The sequence below is a fragment of the Podarcis raffonei genome, chromosome 1 (genome assembly GCF_027172205.1).
Source record: "Podarcis raffonei isolate rPodRaf1 chromosome 1, rPodRaf1.pri, whole genome shotgun sequence".
Taxonomy (NCBI): Eukaryota; Metazoa; Chordata; class Lepidosauria; order Squamata; family Lacertidae; genus Podarcis; species Podarcis raffonei.
In genome coordinates, this window is record NC_070602.1 from 32,553,273 (window position 1) to 32,567,810 (window position 14,538).

The following is a 14,538-nucleotide window of genomic DNA, read 5'->3' on the forward strand; positions in this document are numbered from 1 at the left end:
GTACAGTAACCATTTGGTTAAGGCGCGCAGAAGCTGTTTAAATCCGCAATGCCTCCCTCCCCCCACACACCCCAAAAAAGGTCTCTCTCCCTCGTCCTCGTAGCTGAGTAACGGCGCTGTTAACAATTTTGCCCATAATTCCGATCCTGACATAAACATTGGATTTCATCTCCGCTTTGACAGGGATCCTGCGGGCAGCCGAGAGCAAAGCCGGGCAGGTCTTCACTTCTCCGGAGCTGAATGCGCCAGTGCCCTCCTATTGTTTAGAGCATAATGTTTGCGGTATTCGTTGGCTTAACAAAAAGCCAAGGCTGCGTTTCATCTTTCTTTTGTCTAAGCCGGAGAGAAGGCGCTTAATTTTGGAAGGATTGCGAGGGCGAAGGAAACGACCAAATTATTATTATTATTATTATTATTATTATTATTAGGAGCGTGGATAGTTTTTCACCAAACATAGAGAGACAGGCAAAGCCGGCGAGGGGAGATTTTAGAATCTGTAGCTAGAAAGCTGCCCTGCTCCGAAACTAGCTGTGACATCTGGTTGGCCACCATCGCGAGAGACAACAGTGAGCTAAATAGACCATTGTTGTTACCCAGCAAGCTCATCCTTTTGCTTCAGAAGGATTAGATGCGAAATTCCGGTCATCCGCAACTCCATTATCAGGTTTAAAACAAACAACCTTTTTTAGAAAAACAACCTCTGCTCATTCCTTTTTGCAAGGAGGAGATCCTTTTTTACACTATCGGCTATCTTAATGGAGAAATCTAAACACTGAGAAAAGCGAGAAGCACCAGTTTCCCCCTTAAAATAGAAGGGGAGGTTGAGGCCACCCGCCTCCACGAGAGGAAAAACGGTGAGAGTCTTCCTCGTCCAGGTTAGCAGTCGGATCTGGGGCTGCATTACCTGACAAATGTCAATGAGAACACACCTGGGTATCAAGGTGAAGCGGAAGGCAACTTCCAAGCTAGCGAGCTTTCTGCCGACCTTCACGCAAGTGAAAGGGGCGTGGGGAGTGTATCAATGATGAGAACTGCACGGCCGGTGCTAAAATAGCTACTGGGAAAGTGCCCCACTGAAATCAGTGGGAAATACTGTCTAAGGATCAGTTGCCAAGTTAATCTGCTGCAGCCAAAATAAAAGGGGGTGTGTGTGTCGTGTCACCTTAAAGGCCAACTGATTTATTGTAGCCTTAGTTTCCGTGAACAAGACTCCACTTCATCAGAAGCGTAACGTGTAAATCTGAACTTGCAATCAATTGTTTTCCATTTTCAGGGTAGTCGTGCATCTGGTGGAGCGGGCTGTGGTCATCATATGACTGTTGTCGTAATAAATATGTTGGTCTTTAAGATGAAACAGCGCTCTTTGCTGATTTTGCTAATGGAACAGCTCATTGAAAAGCACGTTCACTTGGAAGAAAGCACCAGGCGTTTAAAGCGGTTTCTTCCTAATGTTTAGGATTGGAGCCAATTTGGGCTCCAGGGTTTAATTTGTTTAAAGTGCTACAAATAACCGTCTTGTGCATCCGGTTAAGAGTCTATTGTTCCCGGAGAGACAAACAGCCATTCTTTCCCATTACTTGCGAGGAGGAGTCTGGATTTTGTGCAATATTTACAGCAAAGTCCTAACCACGTCCGCTCATAAATATCGAGTTCGATGGGGCTCATTACTAGGTAAGTGGGGTTAGGTTTGCAGCCTTTGGGGGAGATAAGAAACCCTCTTGGCGCATCGCTTTTATAGCAGAGGCCCTGCCACGGTTGCATTTCCCTTCGGGGGGGTGGGAATGGAGAGCCCCTAGGTAAATGTGTGTGAACGAAGAGAGACAGACTCTGTAAAACACAGACGTAAACAAAGAATTGCCATGGTCGAGTCTCTCCTAAATATGATGCGCGTATCATTGTTCTGGTTCTTAACATTAAAAAGTAGTCTCGCGGCATCTTAAAGGTGAACAGGTTTATGGTGGGGCGAGCTATCCTGATCTGGAGTCCTGTGTATCTCATTAGGGTGTGCTCCCTAGTCCACGAACATTTCTTTCCCCCCCCCCTAAAAATAAAATTAAATATCCGTTCATCTTCTGCCTATTTTTTATTACGGTATGTTCCTTTTGCTGCAATGGGCTGGCAGATATTCCCCACCGCACTCCCCGCATGGATTCTTTCCCTCGGGATTATCCATTTCCTCGCTCTCTCCTAGTGCAGGAGAAATTCAGCAGCGCTGAAACGCTCGTCCGCGCGCCCCTTGCTAGGGATCCTCCGGACTGCAGGAACGCCGTGCCTAAAGGAAGGAGTTTTTCAGTTGCTTTCCAAGTAGTCTCTCCCCCGGGGAGTTAAAGATCAGGGGTGTCTCGGCTGTCTCGCGCCCCATCGCCACCGCCCTACACCCCCAATAAGCCGCAAGATGTGAACGAAAGCGCTTAGCGAGGATGCCGTCGGACCTCTCCCCTTCCTGCGCGCATTTCTTTGAAAGTGCGCGCCAGGAGGGGATGTGCGAACGAGCCCCACTAATCTGTTTTTTCCTCCGAGGTGCTTAAGCTCAGCAGAGGTCGGCTCTTGGTGGTTTTTTAAAAATAACACCTCCTAGAAACAATGACGGATTTTCAGTCCAACACACCTGCGTCCCCCCCACCTCTCGGCTCAAGTGCCGTCTGGTATGCAGCCGGGAGAGGGATGTTCCCGCAGTGGGCGACGCGCTTAGGCAAGTTTTGCTCGCATCCGGGAGCCATGCGGAACTCGCGTCCCGTTGAAGCCTGAGCAGCAAACCTGCCGGTCGCTTGGGATGGCCGGGCATCGGGTCCTCCTTCCGTCCAGCAGCTGCGTCTCAAAAAAACAGGTGTGCGCGCTTGAGGTTGTGGCCGGTCAACAGGAGGCGCTGTGACTTCGCCCAGAGTTGTACCTTCGGTCTCACAGTCACACACAAATCTCTCATCGACCTCTGAGCAGAGAATTCACAACAACCACAAAGTGGGGTCTGGGCATCCTTCCTTTGCTGGTGCTTTCTGCTTAAGGTTTGCAAGAGGACAACTTAAAAAAATATATATTTAAACTTTATTGCACAAAACCAAGCTTTGAGTTCAGGTTTGAGTTGGGAACTTTTTGTACGCTGTTCGAAAGTGTTCCAATCAAAATAAGAATAAATAATAAAAATTAGTATTAATAGTAGTAGTAACAAAACAACAGCTATTTTATTTCCCTATCTCTGTTCTGGTGTAATATATTTCTGGAGCTTTAAAGGGATGAGGAACTACGCACTTTTGGTCAATTAATGGAAAGGGGGTTCCTCTGGTCATTTAAGCTATGCACACACGCGCGCCCACACACACGGCATTTATTTAATGATTTATTTATTTTGCTTTCACTTAAGCTCTACCTTGAAATCCATAGCGTTTACTTCCACATATGCGTGTTTCAGGATCCGGTTGCTAGAAGGAAGTTCAAAGAGAGCTGCCACCGTATCCTATACCCACCTGAGGGTGGTGGTCGTTGTTTTTTAAGGGCGGGAGCGTGGAAGCAAGCAATGCTGCAATCCTAAAGACTGGAAGTCACACTCCTTGAAATCTGTGAGATTTGTTACCGATGGTGAAACTGAAAAGGTGTCCAGAGTTGCAGCTATGTAGCGGCACTTTGATCCTAAATGGAGTGGGCTCCACCCTGCCAAAATCAACCCCGGTCCACATAAATGAAGGAGACTCATAAACGCTTCACTGAAATGAATGGGGCTTTAAGCAACTGCATCATGGTACCCATTCATCGCAATGGGAGCTACTTAGGACCGGAGAGGTCCATCATCAGCCTGGCAGACAGGAGCGTCTCTTCCCACACCCCTGGCCCTCTTTTTCTCCAAGACCCAAGAAAAGGTTGTGTCTTCTGTGGCAATTCATCCCCTATGTATTGTATTTCAATGCGTCTTTAATTTACAGTGTGATCATATTCAAACGCAGTTTGTCCTTTCGTGCTTTTATCTTTTATTTCCTTAATGGCACATTTTCATCCCTTGTTCTCGCCTGCTGATTTGAGACATTTGTTTGTTTCAAGGATTTGACTTAATTCCGTTGCCAGATTTTAGGCGGCTGCGGCCAGAGAAAGGACAAAGAGAGAGAGAGAGAAAGAGAGGGATGAGAGAGGCCGCCTTTTGTCGACAGGTTAAACCATACGTCTTACACCAAGGACGTTACCTTAAAAAAAAATTATTATTATTTACAAAACCGTGTTATTTGCTTACTTTAAATGGTTCAACGTAAATGGAACAACAAACAGATGCCATTTAAAACTATTATCTGTGTATCGCTTTGCTGTGTCCCAAGAACCATGTAAAAACGAAAAACTGGGTGCACAACCCGTGTAAACCGAAACGCTTGTTCCGGATGTAAGATTCCTCCAGCGAAATCAATAGAAAGAAACGATCTGAAATTAAGTCGAGGTGGCTGCGATTTTGTAAGGGAATAAAGTTGTGGCGTAACCAGCTCTGGCGTAGTCAATAGGAACTTGAATTCCTCCTTACGCGTGTGTGGGGACTGTGGTCCATACATTCATTCAGGGCAAGGCTGCGCCATCATTTATAGCAGTTGAGATTGCTTCCTTGCCATTGATGTTCAAACTCTTAGGAACCGCATTTCGGCACCGCCACCATTTAAAAGCAAGCAAACACACACACACACACACACACACACACACAACCCTGATGCGATCATGTTTTCCCAACCCAAAAAAGGAAAAGGAGCCACATTCCACTTAGAGTCAACAAGGGCAAAATGCTAGAATTTGAAAGCATATTTTATTCCATCGGTTGCATTGGAACTAAATCGCCTTTTCAGCCTCATCCTACTCAGTAAGGCCAATTGACTTTCCTGGGATCTGCTCTCGAGGAAGTATGCACGCAGTCCGGTGCTATGTAACGTTCCTCGTAAGGGACGCTTACCATGTTCTCAGAGAAAGACTTGCGCCCCCGTAGGATTGCAGGCACTGGCCCTAATACTTAACATTATTTGGAATAGAAGAAAGGCTGAGAAGCCTCGGTCTCGGTTTAAGCAGCGATCCCGTGCACTAAACCGGCAACAAGCCCCACAGAACATAGCGGAATATAGGATCGCTATATAAATAGAAAGGAGGGTGAACCTAGACGACGTGCGTTTGACCGGTGTCCCACTGCTACCGATGGGCAAAGTGGTCCATAACTGGACCCACGGCCCACTGACTTCAACGGGAACTAAGTTCAATTAACGAAGTCTAGATCCAACCCATGGAAAATCTCTCCCACCGTGCCCCCTCCCTCCTTGCCCCTGAAACAAATTTCTGGACCGATTTGCTTGTTTCTACGAAGTGGTTGCCCATCCTCCGCGGCCGGCCACCAACGTTTGGGAGCAATGAAGTGTAAATGGAACCTCAGCCCATTTACTCAGAAGCAGCCCTATTCGAGTTAATGGCCGAGTGGGATCTGCGGAGGATCGCCTAACACAAAAGCAGGGGATACCGGCAGATTTACTGCGAAGCAAGACCCCTCTGCCTTGGTCCCACGCAGCCCTAGGGGCGTGGATCGGGGCCTCCGTCCCGGGAAGGGGGAGCCCCTGCTCTTTTTCCGCCGGGGACCCTTCTGCGGGGACGCTGGCCAGCTACCCACCCATCCAGCCAGGCCAGGGGCGCGGGGCGCCAGCCAGGGAGGGATGGCGGGCGCGCAGGCTGGCTGGCCGCGAAGCTGCTCGGCGTGACTCACCTGGGCCGCTTGCCAAGCCGAGCCGCCTGGCCGACCTCGCTATTCATTGGGGCCGCGCGCGTCACGCGGAGTGACTCATTCACACGGAGGCTCGGGGCTGCTGGACGGCGCGGGGACCGGGCCAAAAAGGAGCGGGGGAAGCCCGTGCGCAATGAAGGCGAAACTGCCCCCAGGAGCTGCCTGGGGAGATGGTCAGGCAGACGGGGATCTGTGGGAGGGGGGCAAAGAGGCACACATGGGGTCCATCCTGTTGCCGGCCCCCCCCCCAACCCCAGAAGCGGCCACCAAGTGAAAGGGGTCGCCTCTGCTGCCCACCCCCTCGAGCAAAGCCAGCCAGCCCTAGGCGCAGGTTGCTCTTCCCAATCCAAGCAGAGAGGGGGCTGCGCTCGCCTCTCTCTTGGCATCCCCCCTCGCCCCTCCCCTTCCCCACTGGAGGGAGGGAGGGGGTTGGAGGAAAGGAGCGGGGCAGTATTTTCCCGTTTCCCTCCTCCCTTCACGGGTCCCCACTTCTGTCTCTCTCTCCCCCCCCCCCAAACAGCACGTCGGTGCGCTTAAGCCAATTACACCGCTTTGCGCCTAAAGTGCCGCCCCGGGGGAGTTGCGCGCGGCCTTGTTTGCAGGTGCATCTCCGGCTTTGTAGGTGCGAACGTCTTTGTGCGGGCGGACAAATGGGGAGAGGAGGAGGAGGAGGAGGGGGGGGGGAAGGAGGTGGAGAAGGAGGAGGAGAAGGAGGTGGGCGCTGCTGCTGCTGCTCCTGCTCCTGCTGCCGCCGCCGCTGGTGCGACGACGTAAGATCCACCTCAGCTCAACTCCCCTCGCATCCCAGCCAGCACTTCCTCACTTCCTCGAGTGGCTGCCCGCCGCACACCGATTGCTGCTGCCTCTGCCGCCGCCGCCGCCTCCTCCTCCTCCGCCGGGGGGCTTGATCGAGCCGCAGCTCGGCTTCCCCCGCTCCGGGACTGCGGGCGGGGGGGCTCCCCGGACCCGCCACTCGCCGGGAGGGGCTGGATGGTTACCCCGGGCAGGCTGGTTCCAGGATGTTAGGAACCGTGAAGATGGAAGGGCACGAGACGAGCGATTGGAACAGCTACTACGCCGACACGCAGGAGGTGAGCCGAGCGGGGTGCGAGGAGGGCTTGGGAAAGGGGCTCCGTCCGCCCCCTCGAGGTGTGGCGGGTGTGAGAGAGGGGGAGCCAGGGTCCGCTCCCAGAGCCCGACGAAGCCCAGGTCTGCCTCCCTCGACCTTCCAGCTGCCCGGGAACCCGGGAAGGAAGGCGCCAAAGAGAAACTATAGCGGGCAGCGGGGAGATCTCCCTGGCCGTCGAGTGGACGGAAGACGGGAATCCTTGGTTTCATTCTAGAGTCTCTCGTTGTAGACCCACGGGCGCCCCTCCAACGCCTCTTGATTCTGAGTTAGGGCCTTGATGTATGGGGCAGGGGGTGGGGTTGTTTGAGGCAAAGACCACTTCTAACCCTTCCGTCGGGGAAAGCTTTCTGCCTCGTCGGCCGCCTTCTCTCTCCCTCCCACCCCTCACTTGGGTTGCTATTGAACTCTGCTGAGCATAACAATCGTTCGTGTGTACTTTGCAACACGCTTCTTTCAAGGCGGCGGCGGCGGCGGCGGCGGCGGAATAAAAACTGAAACGGGAGCAATTCTCCCCGCGACCGGCGGGTGGCGCTGCGGAGAATAGGATCTCTGGAGCCTGCGACCGGGAACCGGGCTCTTTTTTTGCATTGTCCATTCATATCCACGTTCCTGATTTAACAATATGCTCCAAAGAACTTCCAAGAAAAGATCAAAGACGCGCAAACGAACAATAACGGGTGGAGGAGCATGGGGCCCTCTTAACTGAATAGGGAGTGAAAGGCGGAAAAATTCCCCCCAAAAATGGCTTCAATTGCGAACTGAGCCTTACAGAACGTGAAAGGGAAAGTGACAAGATAATGCGAACAAAAATAAAAGTGGGGGCGGGGAGGGAGAGGCAGCCAAGATCAAGCAGACCTGACGGCGTGTGTGCAAAAAAGCAGATATTGCTCAACATTGCTTTCCTCCCCAGAGTTAATGTCCCGGGTTCATATGCGCTGCCTGCGCCGGCTGTAGACTCCGGCTGAACATATGTGTTTGTGTAGGCTGTCGTATTCCGGATTCTTATTTAATACTGAAGGGTCAACAGAGGCCAAGGAAGGGGTTTAGATTAAATGTATGCCTCTTCCCAGCGCCATAGGCACTCCGGAGGGGGGGGGGACCCTAAAATGCCGCTAGTATGCTAATGTGGGGCCCTTCATCGGTAAGCATAATTCATCCTTCTCCGCGCCAGATTTCCCTCTCTCTCTCAATTTGATTTTCCAGTGTTCTATTGACAATTTTACATCCAGTTTTATTTATCGCTCACCCGCCCGCACACATTATTTTCCCATCCAGTCTTGCTCCGTGAAGGATACTTGATTTTTTTAAAAACGTATTTGTTTTATAAATCATAGCACGCCAGGCAAGGGGGGAAATGATTCATTTATGGAGAAATAGTTTTATATAGAAATATAACGCTTATATAGAAATTATATTTTCCATCAGTTATGGTTAGTCACACTGCATAATCTTAGGATTGTTTACTAAAAAAGAAAAAAAGTCAGAAGTAGGAGAACCGTCTGTGTATCACCCACAATATCACAACCACCTCTACGATATGCAAAACGCTGTCGGGGAGATATTCTGCAAGAAATCCCAGGCTCATCATAAATCTCTTAGCTTTTAGGAATTTGGGATTCTAATTATACTAGAGAACCGGGACTACACCTACTGAACGTTTAAAACACAAGCAAACTAGGAAGCGAACCTATGGCATACCATTTTCCGGATTCAAGCCCAGCTAATAGCGTGCATTAGCTGCAGTTGTTTTAGTAATTATATTTTTAAAAAATCAAGCGGGGGTTCGCTTTCTCAGTCTATTTCCCCCCCCAGACTGATTTATTTTATTATTCTTTGGTCTGTTCTTTTATTCCAGACCGTTCTGTTATTTGGGACTCAACGTGGGGAAACTGGCTGAATCTTAATTTAGACGGTCGAAAGCTTTGATGAAGCTTCGGTTGACTATAAAGCTCGGGAAAATAGATGGGCGGAGGGAAGCTACCTTTCGCCCCCCACCTCCAAGAAAAGGCTGTGTTGTTTTGGGCCCAAAAGGTGCAGTTGTTCATTTTGTAGAAAACTTCCCGGCGGGCCGGGAATGTGGGGGCAGCCAGCACAGAACAGAAGCGAGAGAGAGAGAAGAGGGACGCGGGGTTTGTGTCAAAGAGGCCGCAAAGTTTGTTTTTCCCACCAGCCTCTCTAAGACTTTGGGAAGCTTTGGGAAAGGAGGCTGAGGAGGAGCCACGACCTCGGAGAGCTCCATTTCGGCGCCTTGCAACAAGGCGCGGCTATTTCGGCGCGGCCTCCTTCGGGAAAGGCACCTGCCTCGGCGGCCTAGCCCAGTAGCAGATCCGCCACCCGCTTGGGGCAGCGCCGCAAGCCGTCGGGTTTCCCTCCTTCCCTTCCTACAGATGCGCTTTCTTGTGGCGGCGAGGCTGGCGATCTTTGGAGGGAATGACGGCTTCTCTCTCACCGACCTTTCTCTTCCCCAGCTGTAATTCTTAAGTGTATTTGATTCTGGTGTTTCCCTCTATTTTTTTTTAAAAATGAAATAATAGTGCACGACCTGGCCTTGGAAAAGGGGAATCTCTGAAGGAAGCGCCGGGCGTCTTCAGATCCCATTTTAGACGCCCGCGGCAAGGATGTGGAGTGGCTTGTCTCAGCCGGCGCTTTGCCCTGGCAGGACCTGGGAGTGTCTGTGGATTTCTGATCCTTTGGGCCGACTGGTTCTTCCCCCGCGTGTCCCCGAGTTCTGGTTTGTTGCGCGTAATTTGGCACCCGCAGCCACCCACTCGCGCGGCCAGGATCTTTGCTTCCTAAGAACAGGGCCTCGTCTTAACGATGCAGGCCGCATCCAAACATCTCCACAACTCTTGTTTTTACTTTCTGTGGAGATAAAGGCGCTACAGCGGTTTGTGGTTGATCCTCCGCACTCTTTACTTTGAAGGAAGGAAAACGTTTTAACAGGATGCGCGCCAAGCTGCGACGCCTTCGATGCAAATCGGGACCTTTTACGGATACGCCTTGGTTCTCCTATAAAGTTAGATCGAGTAGATTCATAATGTCGCTGTCCTTCAAATGCAAACCATGAGAGAGAGAGAGAGACCTCTCCCCCCTTTCCTTCTCACACAAACCTCCCCCCAAAAAACCCCTGATCCATCCAGGGCCAATATATTTCTAGAGTTTGGAGGATCAACCTGGACACGCTCACTGCCCCTTTAGCAAACCTTGTGATAAATCGCAGGCTAGAGACTAGGATACGGTTAAGAAGGCGCCGCTTTGAGTGTAGTTTGCGAGCGATAGTCGAGATCCTAATCCTCGCCGGCTGGTTGCGTGAGAAAGGAAACTTGCGAGAGCAGCTAGGAGTTCACCGAGGTGACCAATAAAGGCAAAGGTCGGAAGGGACGGGGCAGCCACGGAGGGAAGGGAGGTTAGGAAGGCAGGCATGTGCGTTTCGGCTTCTCGCCTCCTTTAGGCCGTCTAAATTAAGATTCAGCCAGTTCCCCCCACGTCTAACCAGTGTCTCCCTCCGCAGGCCTACTCGACGGTGCCCGTGGGCAACATGAACTCTGGCCTGGGCTCCATGAACTCCATGAACACCTACATGAGCATGAACGCCATGACCACCAGCGGCAACATGACGTCGGGCTCCTTCAACGTGTCCTATGCCAACCCCAGCCTAGGCGCTGGCCTGAGCCCCGGGGCGTCGGGGGGCGCCATGAACAGCATGTCGGCCATGGGCTCGGCGCTCAGCCCCGGCGGCATGAACGCGATGGGCAGCCCGCAGGCCTCTCTGAACGGGCTGGGCGCCTACGGGGCCATGGGCCCTCCGTGCATGAGCCCCATGGGTTACGCCGCGCCGTCGCTGAGCCGCGGCGGGCGCGACGCCAAGAGCTTCAAGCGCAGCTACCCGCACGCCAAGCCGCCCTACTCGTACATCTCGCTCATCACCATGGCCATCCAGCAGGCGCCCAGCAAGATGCTCACGCTGAGCGAGATCTACCAGTGGATCATGGACCTGTTCCCCTACTACCGCCAGAACCAGCAGCGCTGGCAGAACTCCATCCGCCACTCGCTCTCCTTCAACGACTGCTTTGTCAAGGTGGCGCGCTCGCCCGACAAGCCCGGCAAGGGCTCCTACTGGACGCTGCACCCGGACTCGGGCAACATGTTCGAGAACGGCTGCTACCTGCGCCGCCAGAAGCGCTTCAAGTGCGACAAGCAGCCCGGAGGAGGCAAAGCGGGACAAGGTGCTGTCGGGGGAGGAGGTGGTGGTGGCAACGGCAGCGAAGGCAGGAAAGACCCCGGAGGAGGAGGAGGAGGTTCGCCTTTGCACCGAGGCGCCAAAGGAGGCCAGCTAGAGTCCGCCCCTTCGAATCCCGGCTCGGGCAGCCCGCAAGGCCTGGACCACAGCGGGAGCGGAGCGGAGCTGAAGCCGTCGGTGGCCTCTTCCGCCGCAGCGGCGGCGGCTGCTGCTGCTGCTGCCGCCGCGGCCGCGGCAGCGGCCTCCGTGCCCCCCGGGCCCAGCCTGGCCTCGCTGGGTCACCCGGGCCACTCTCTGGGTCACCACGAGTCTCAGCTGCACCTCAAGGGCGACCCGCACTATTCCTTCAACCACCCCTTCTCCATCAACAACCTCATGTCCTCCTCGGAACAGCAGCACAAGCTGGACTTCAAGGCTTACGAGCAAGCGCTGCAATATTCCTCCTACGGGGCCGGGCTGCCGGGAGGGCTGCCTCTGGGCAGCGCATCCATGGGCGGCCGGGGAGGCATTGAGCCCTCGGCCTTGGAGCCGTCCTACTACCAAGGTGTGTATTCCAGACCCGTCCTAAATACGTCTTAGCTGGCAGGGACTCGAGGGCGCACCAAGCACCAATCTTCCTCCCCAGCAGGGCTGGTTGGTTTGGCCTCTCCCACCCTCCTCCTTCTCCTAGATCTCTCAGCCGAAACTGACGGTCCGTTTCCCCCAACACCATCCCTGCGAGGCGGGGGAAGCAAAAGGAGAAGGGGGCGGAGAGCAGAAGAAAGGACTGTTACTTTATTATTATTATTATTATTGTTATTGTTATTATTATTGTATCCCCCCCAATGCATAGTGTTTATTCTATTTTGGCCTGGAAAGTCCAGCAAATCGCATCCAACTCCGCAAACAGACACTGTATATACCGCCCACCTTCCCTCGCCATGACCACGAAAGAAAGATTGATTTCCAACCTGTAAATTATTATTATTATTATTGGTGGATTTGCCCCCCCCCGCCCCACTTTAACCTTTTTCGGTGTAATCTCATCAGATTTAGTACCTTAACCAATAAAAGCAGACCTACGAAGATGCCTTATTCTAGTGAGTCAGATCTCTGGCTGGCTTGCTCCTGCAAGGTCTCAAGACTGAGCTGTTCCAAGTCCCGCCCGCCCCATCCAGCCCAGCCTTTAGATAAATAAATAAAAAATAAAAGGCAGAATGAGGTGGAACCGGGGGCCTTCTCTGCGTATACAGGCCTCTCCAGTTAAAGTAGTCCCAAATGGAGAGGTTTAAGTTAAATTTAAATTAGGAAGTCCTCCAGGGACAGGCGATACAGTGCCGAATATATAAATATATAAATATATATACACACACACACATATATGCCAAGGGAGTCCTTGAACAGAACAGCCCTTGGTTGGGTCCTAACCAACCCAGAGTTGATCTGACCGGTTTGGAATGGCTCCTTTGGGAGAGATAGGTCACACGCACCTGGACCATAGAGCATGATCCTGAACCCCCCTGCCCTAACTCTGCAAAGTGACAGGGGTGGCGGCTGGATATGGATGGAAAGTCGCACGGGTCGCAGTCGTTTTAATTTCCCCCCTCCCTCCAAGATGTTACTCAAGCGTCTCCTTCACCGGGAAGCGCCCTGGCCACGTGGACGGCCGGGTATTTAATCCCAAGACCCCTTCCCCGCCGCGTGCATTCTCGAACTATATCTATCCGTAACAACAATAATTATTGTCATTCTCCTCTCCCTCCCCCCTAATATTTTAAGATAGAAGGGGTTCTCTCCCTCCCAGATCAGTCTATGACCAGTCATGATTCTGCCCCTCTCGAATTTCTTGTGGCCGCTTAATTATCGCCGTTGTTAGCACGTTCATCCAGTGTTAATGCACTTTCCACCGGTTTTTTTTTACACGATGTTTTAGCCTAGCCAGACGGGTTGCTTCCCTTCCTCCCTCCCCCCCCCCACTTCCCCTCCCTGTTCGCTTTCACGACGTCCTTAATTTATTTGCACGGTTTTATTACTTTCTTTCTTTACAGCTTGAAAGTGCTTTTAAATGACGGTTTAAAAAAAAAAATGACACACACCATTTTAAAGAAAATAAAAAAAATCTTAATTTTATAATAAATGTGATTGTAATTGAAAAAAATGTTTTGATTTTTTTAAAGGGAAAAAAATGACAATATAAGGAACGACGTATGTTTTTGGGTTTTTTTGCACCCCCTTTCTCTCTCTCTCTCTCGATCATTTGCAGTTAAGGACTTTAAATAAATCGAATATTATCAACGAGAGAATTTTTTGGGTTATTTTATTTTGTTCCATTATTGAGTAGGATGACTAAGTCTATATTAATTAAATGGTCTGGAATAGAAAAAGAGATGGAGGGGGTAAACAAAAGATGTTGGTCCCCCCCACTTTCCTAGTTGATAAATTAGGAGCTCACCGGGGCTTCTGTGATGCAGAACAGGAATGTCCACAACCCATTCTTAGTAGACGCACATTAAATATTTTTTTTATGTACTGAATATTTAACAAGCAGCACATTCCTACAGGGCTAGGGGGAGTCTTATCCCAAACTTAAACCTTCTCTCCTTATGTATGGGAAGAAGAAAGAGAGCATCCGATCTGCCCTAGATTGCATTGGAGGAATACTGTTATTGTTTTCTCCCAGCAGAGAAATGTTGTTTTTAATTTGGGAGATAGGGTTGTGGTTCTACAATTGTAATGTGAATTATCGAGTGATGAAGCCCCCCACCCCTCTATTTTACATTAACAAAAGACTCAAGTTTTAATCGACCACCATAAGAACAGGGGGGCGAAATGTCTGCAGCAACCAAAACAGGGACGTTGCCATTGGCTTTAGTGAGAAACGGGTTGCATTCACTTAGCGAGTTTTTAAAATATAAGCTGTGTCGGTTGCTGAAACTGGCTCTGTTGCCCTCGCTTTCTTGTTCACTGGAAGGCGGCTTTGCAGTTTGGTGGTGAATTCTACTGTGCTGTTTCCGTTTTATTTTTCCTGAGTCTTTGCTGAGGGAACGACTTGTAGCATACGGTGCAAAAGATCGCGGCACTTTGTAGTGGAATTTAGCGCCAAGTTAGCAAGAGAGGAGGAATCGGCGCTGCTCTCACTTTCCTGGTCCTGTCCGCACCTCCCTTTAAATTAGCTGAAGTTACTGCTTGCAATATTTTTTTGGGGAAATCAAATCCTTCCTCGCCTCCCCAAAAAGTTTACCAATACACAAGTTTGTGTATGGAGTTGCTAGTTAGTGTTTGAGTGTGTCCTCTGTATATTATTGGGCTCCCATGGTAGCTGTTCATATTCAGATTTCGCTGTTGTGACAGAAGCCTTTGGAATGAGACCATTTTAAGTAAGGCTTTCGGTGTTATTTTTATTCCATTAGTATGTCTGTAGAAGAGGCCAGGTCTCTATTTCTAAGAGTCTGAAATGCTTTCAGGTTA

At 51.0% G+C, this 14,538-nt stretch overlaps 1 protein-coding gene and 1 long non-coding RNA gene across 2 annotated transcripts; one reads left to right on the forward strand and one right to left on the reverse strand.

Annotated features, from left to right (window-relative positions):
* Positions 1-2,046: 2,046 nt before the first annotated feature.
* On the reverse strand, positions 2,047-6,338 carry LOC128409525 (uncharacterized). Its single transcript, XR_008329246.1, has 3 exons — positions 5,705-6,338; positions 2,609-4,064; positions 2,047-2,272 (listed from the first exon to the last, which is right to left on the reverse strand). It is a non-coding gene; the product is annotated as an uncharacterized LOC128409525 (long non-coding RNA).
* Positions 6,339-6,414: 76 nt separating this feature from the next.
* FOXA1 (forkhead box A1) lies at positions 6,415-12,430 on the forward strand. The gene is made up of 2 exons (XM_053380031.1): positions 6,415-6,813; positions 10,363-12,430. Exons 1-2 carry the CDS (start codon positions 6,742-6,744, stop codon positions 11,668-11,670), a joined length of 1,380 nt encoding a protein of 459 aa, XP_053236006.1. The 5' UTR covers positions 6,415-6,741; the 3' UTR covers positions 11,671-12,430.
* Positions 12,431-14,538: the final 2,108 nt, after the last annotated feature.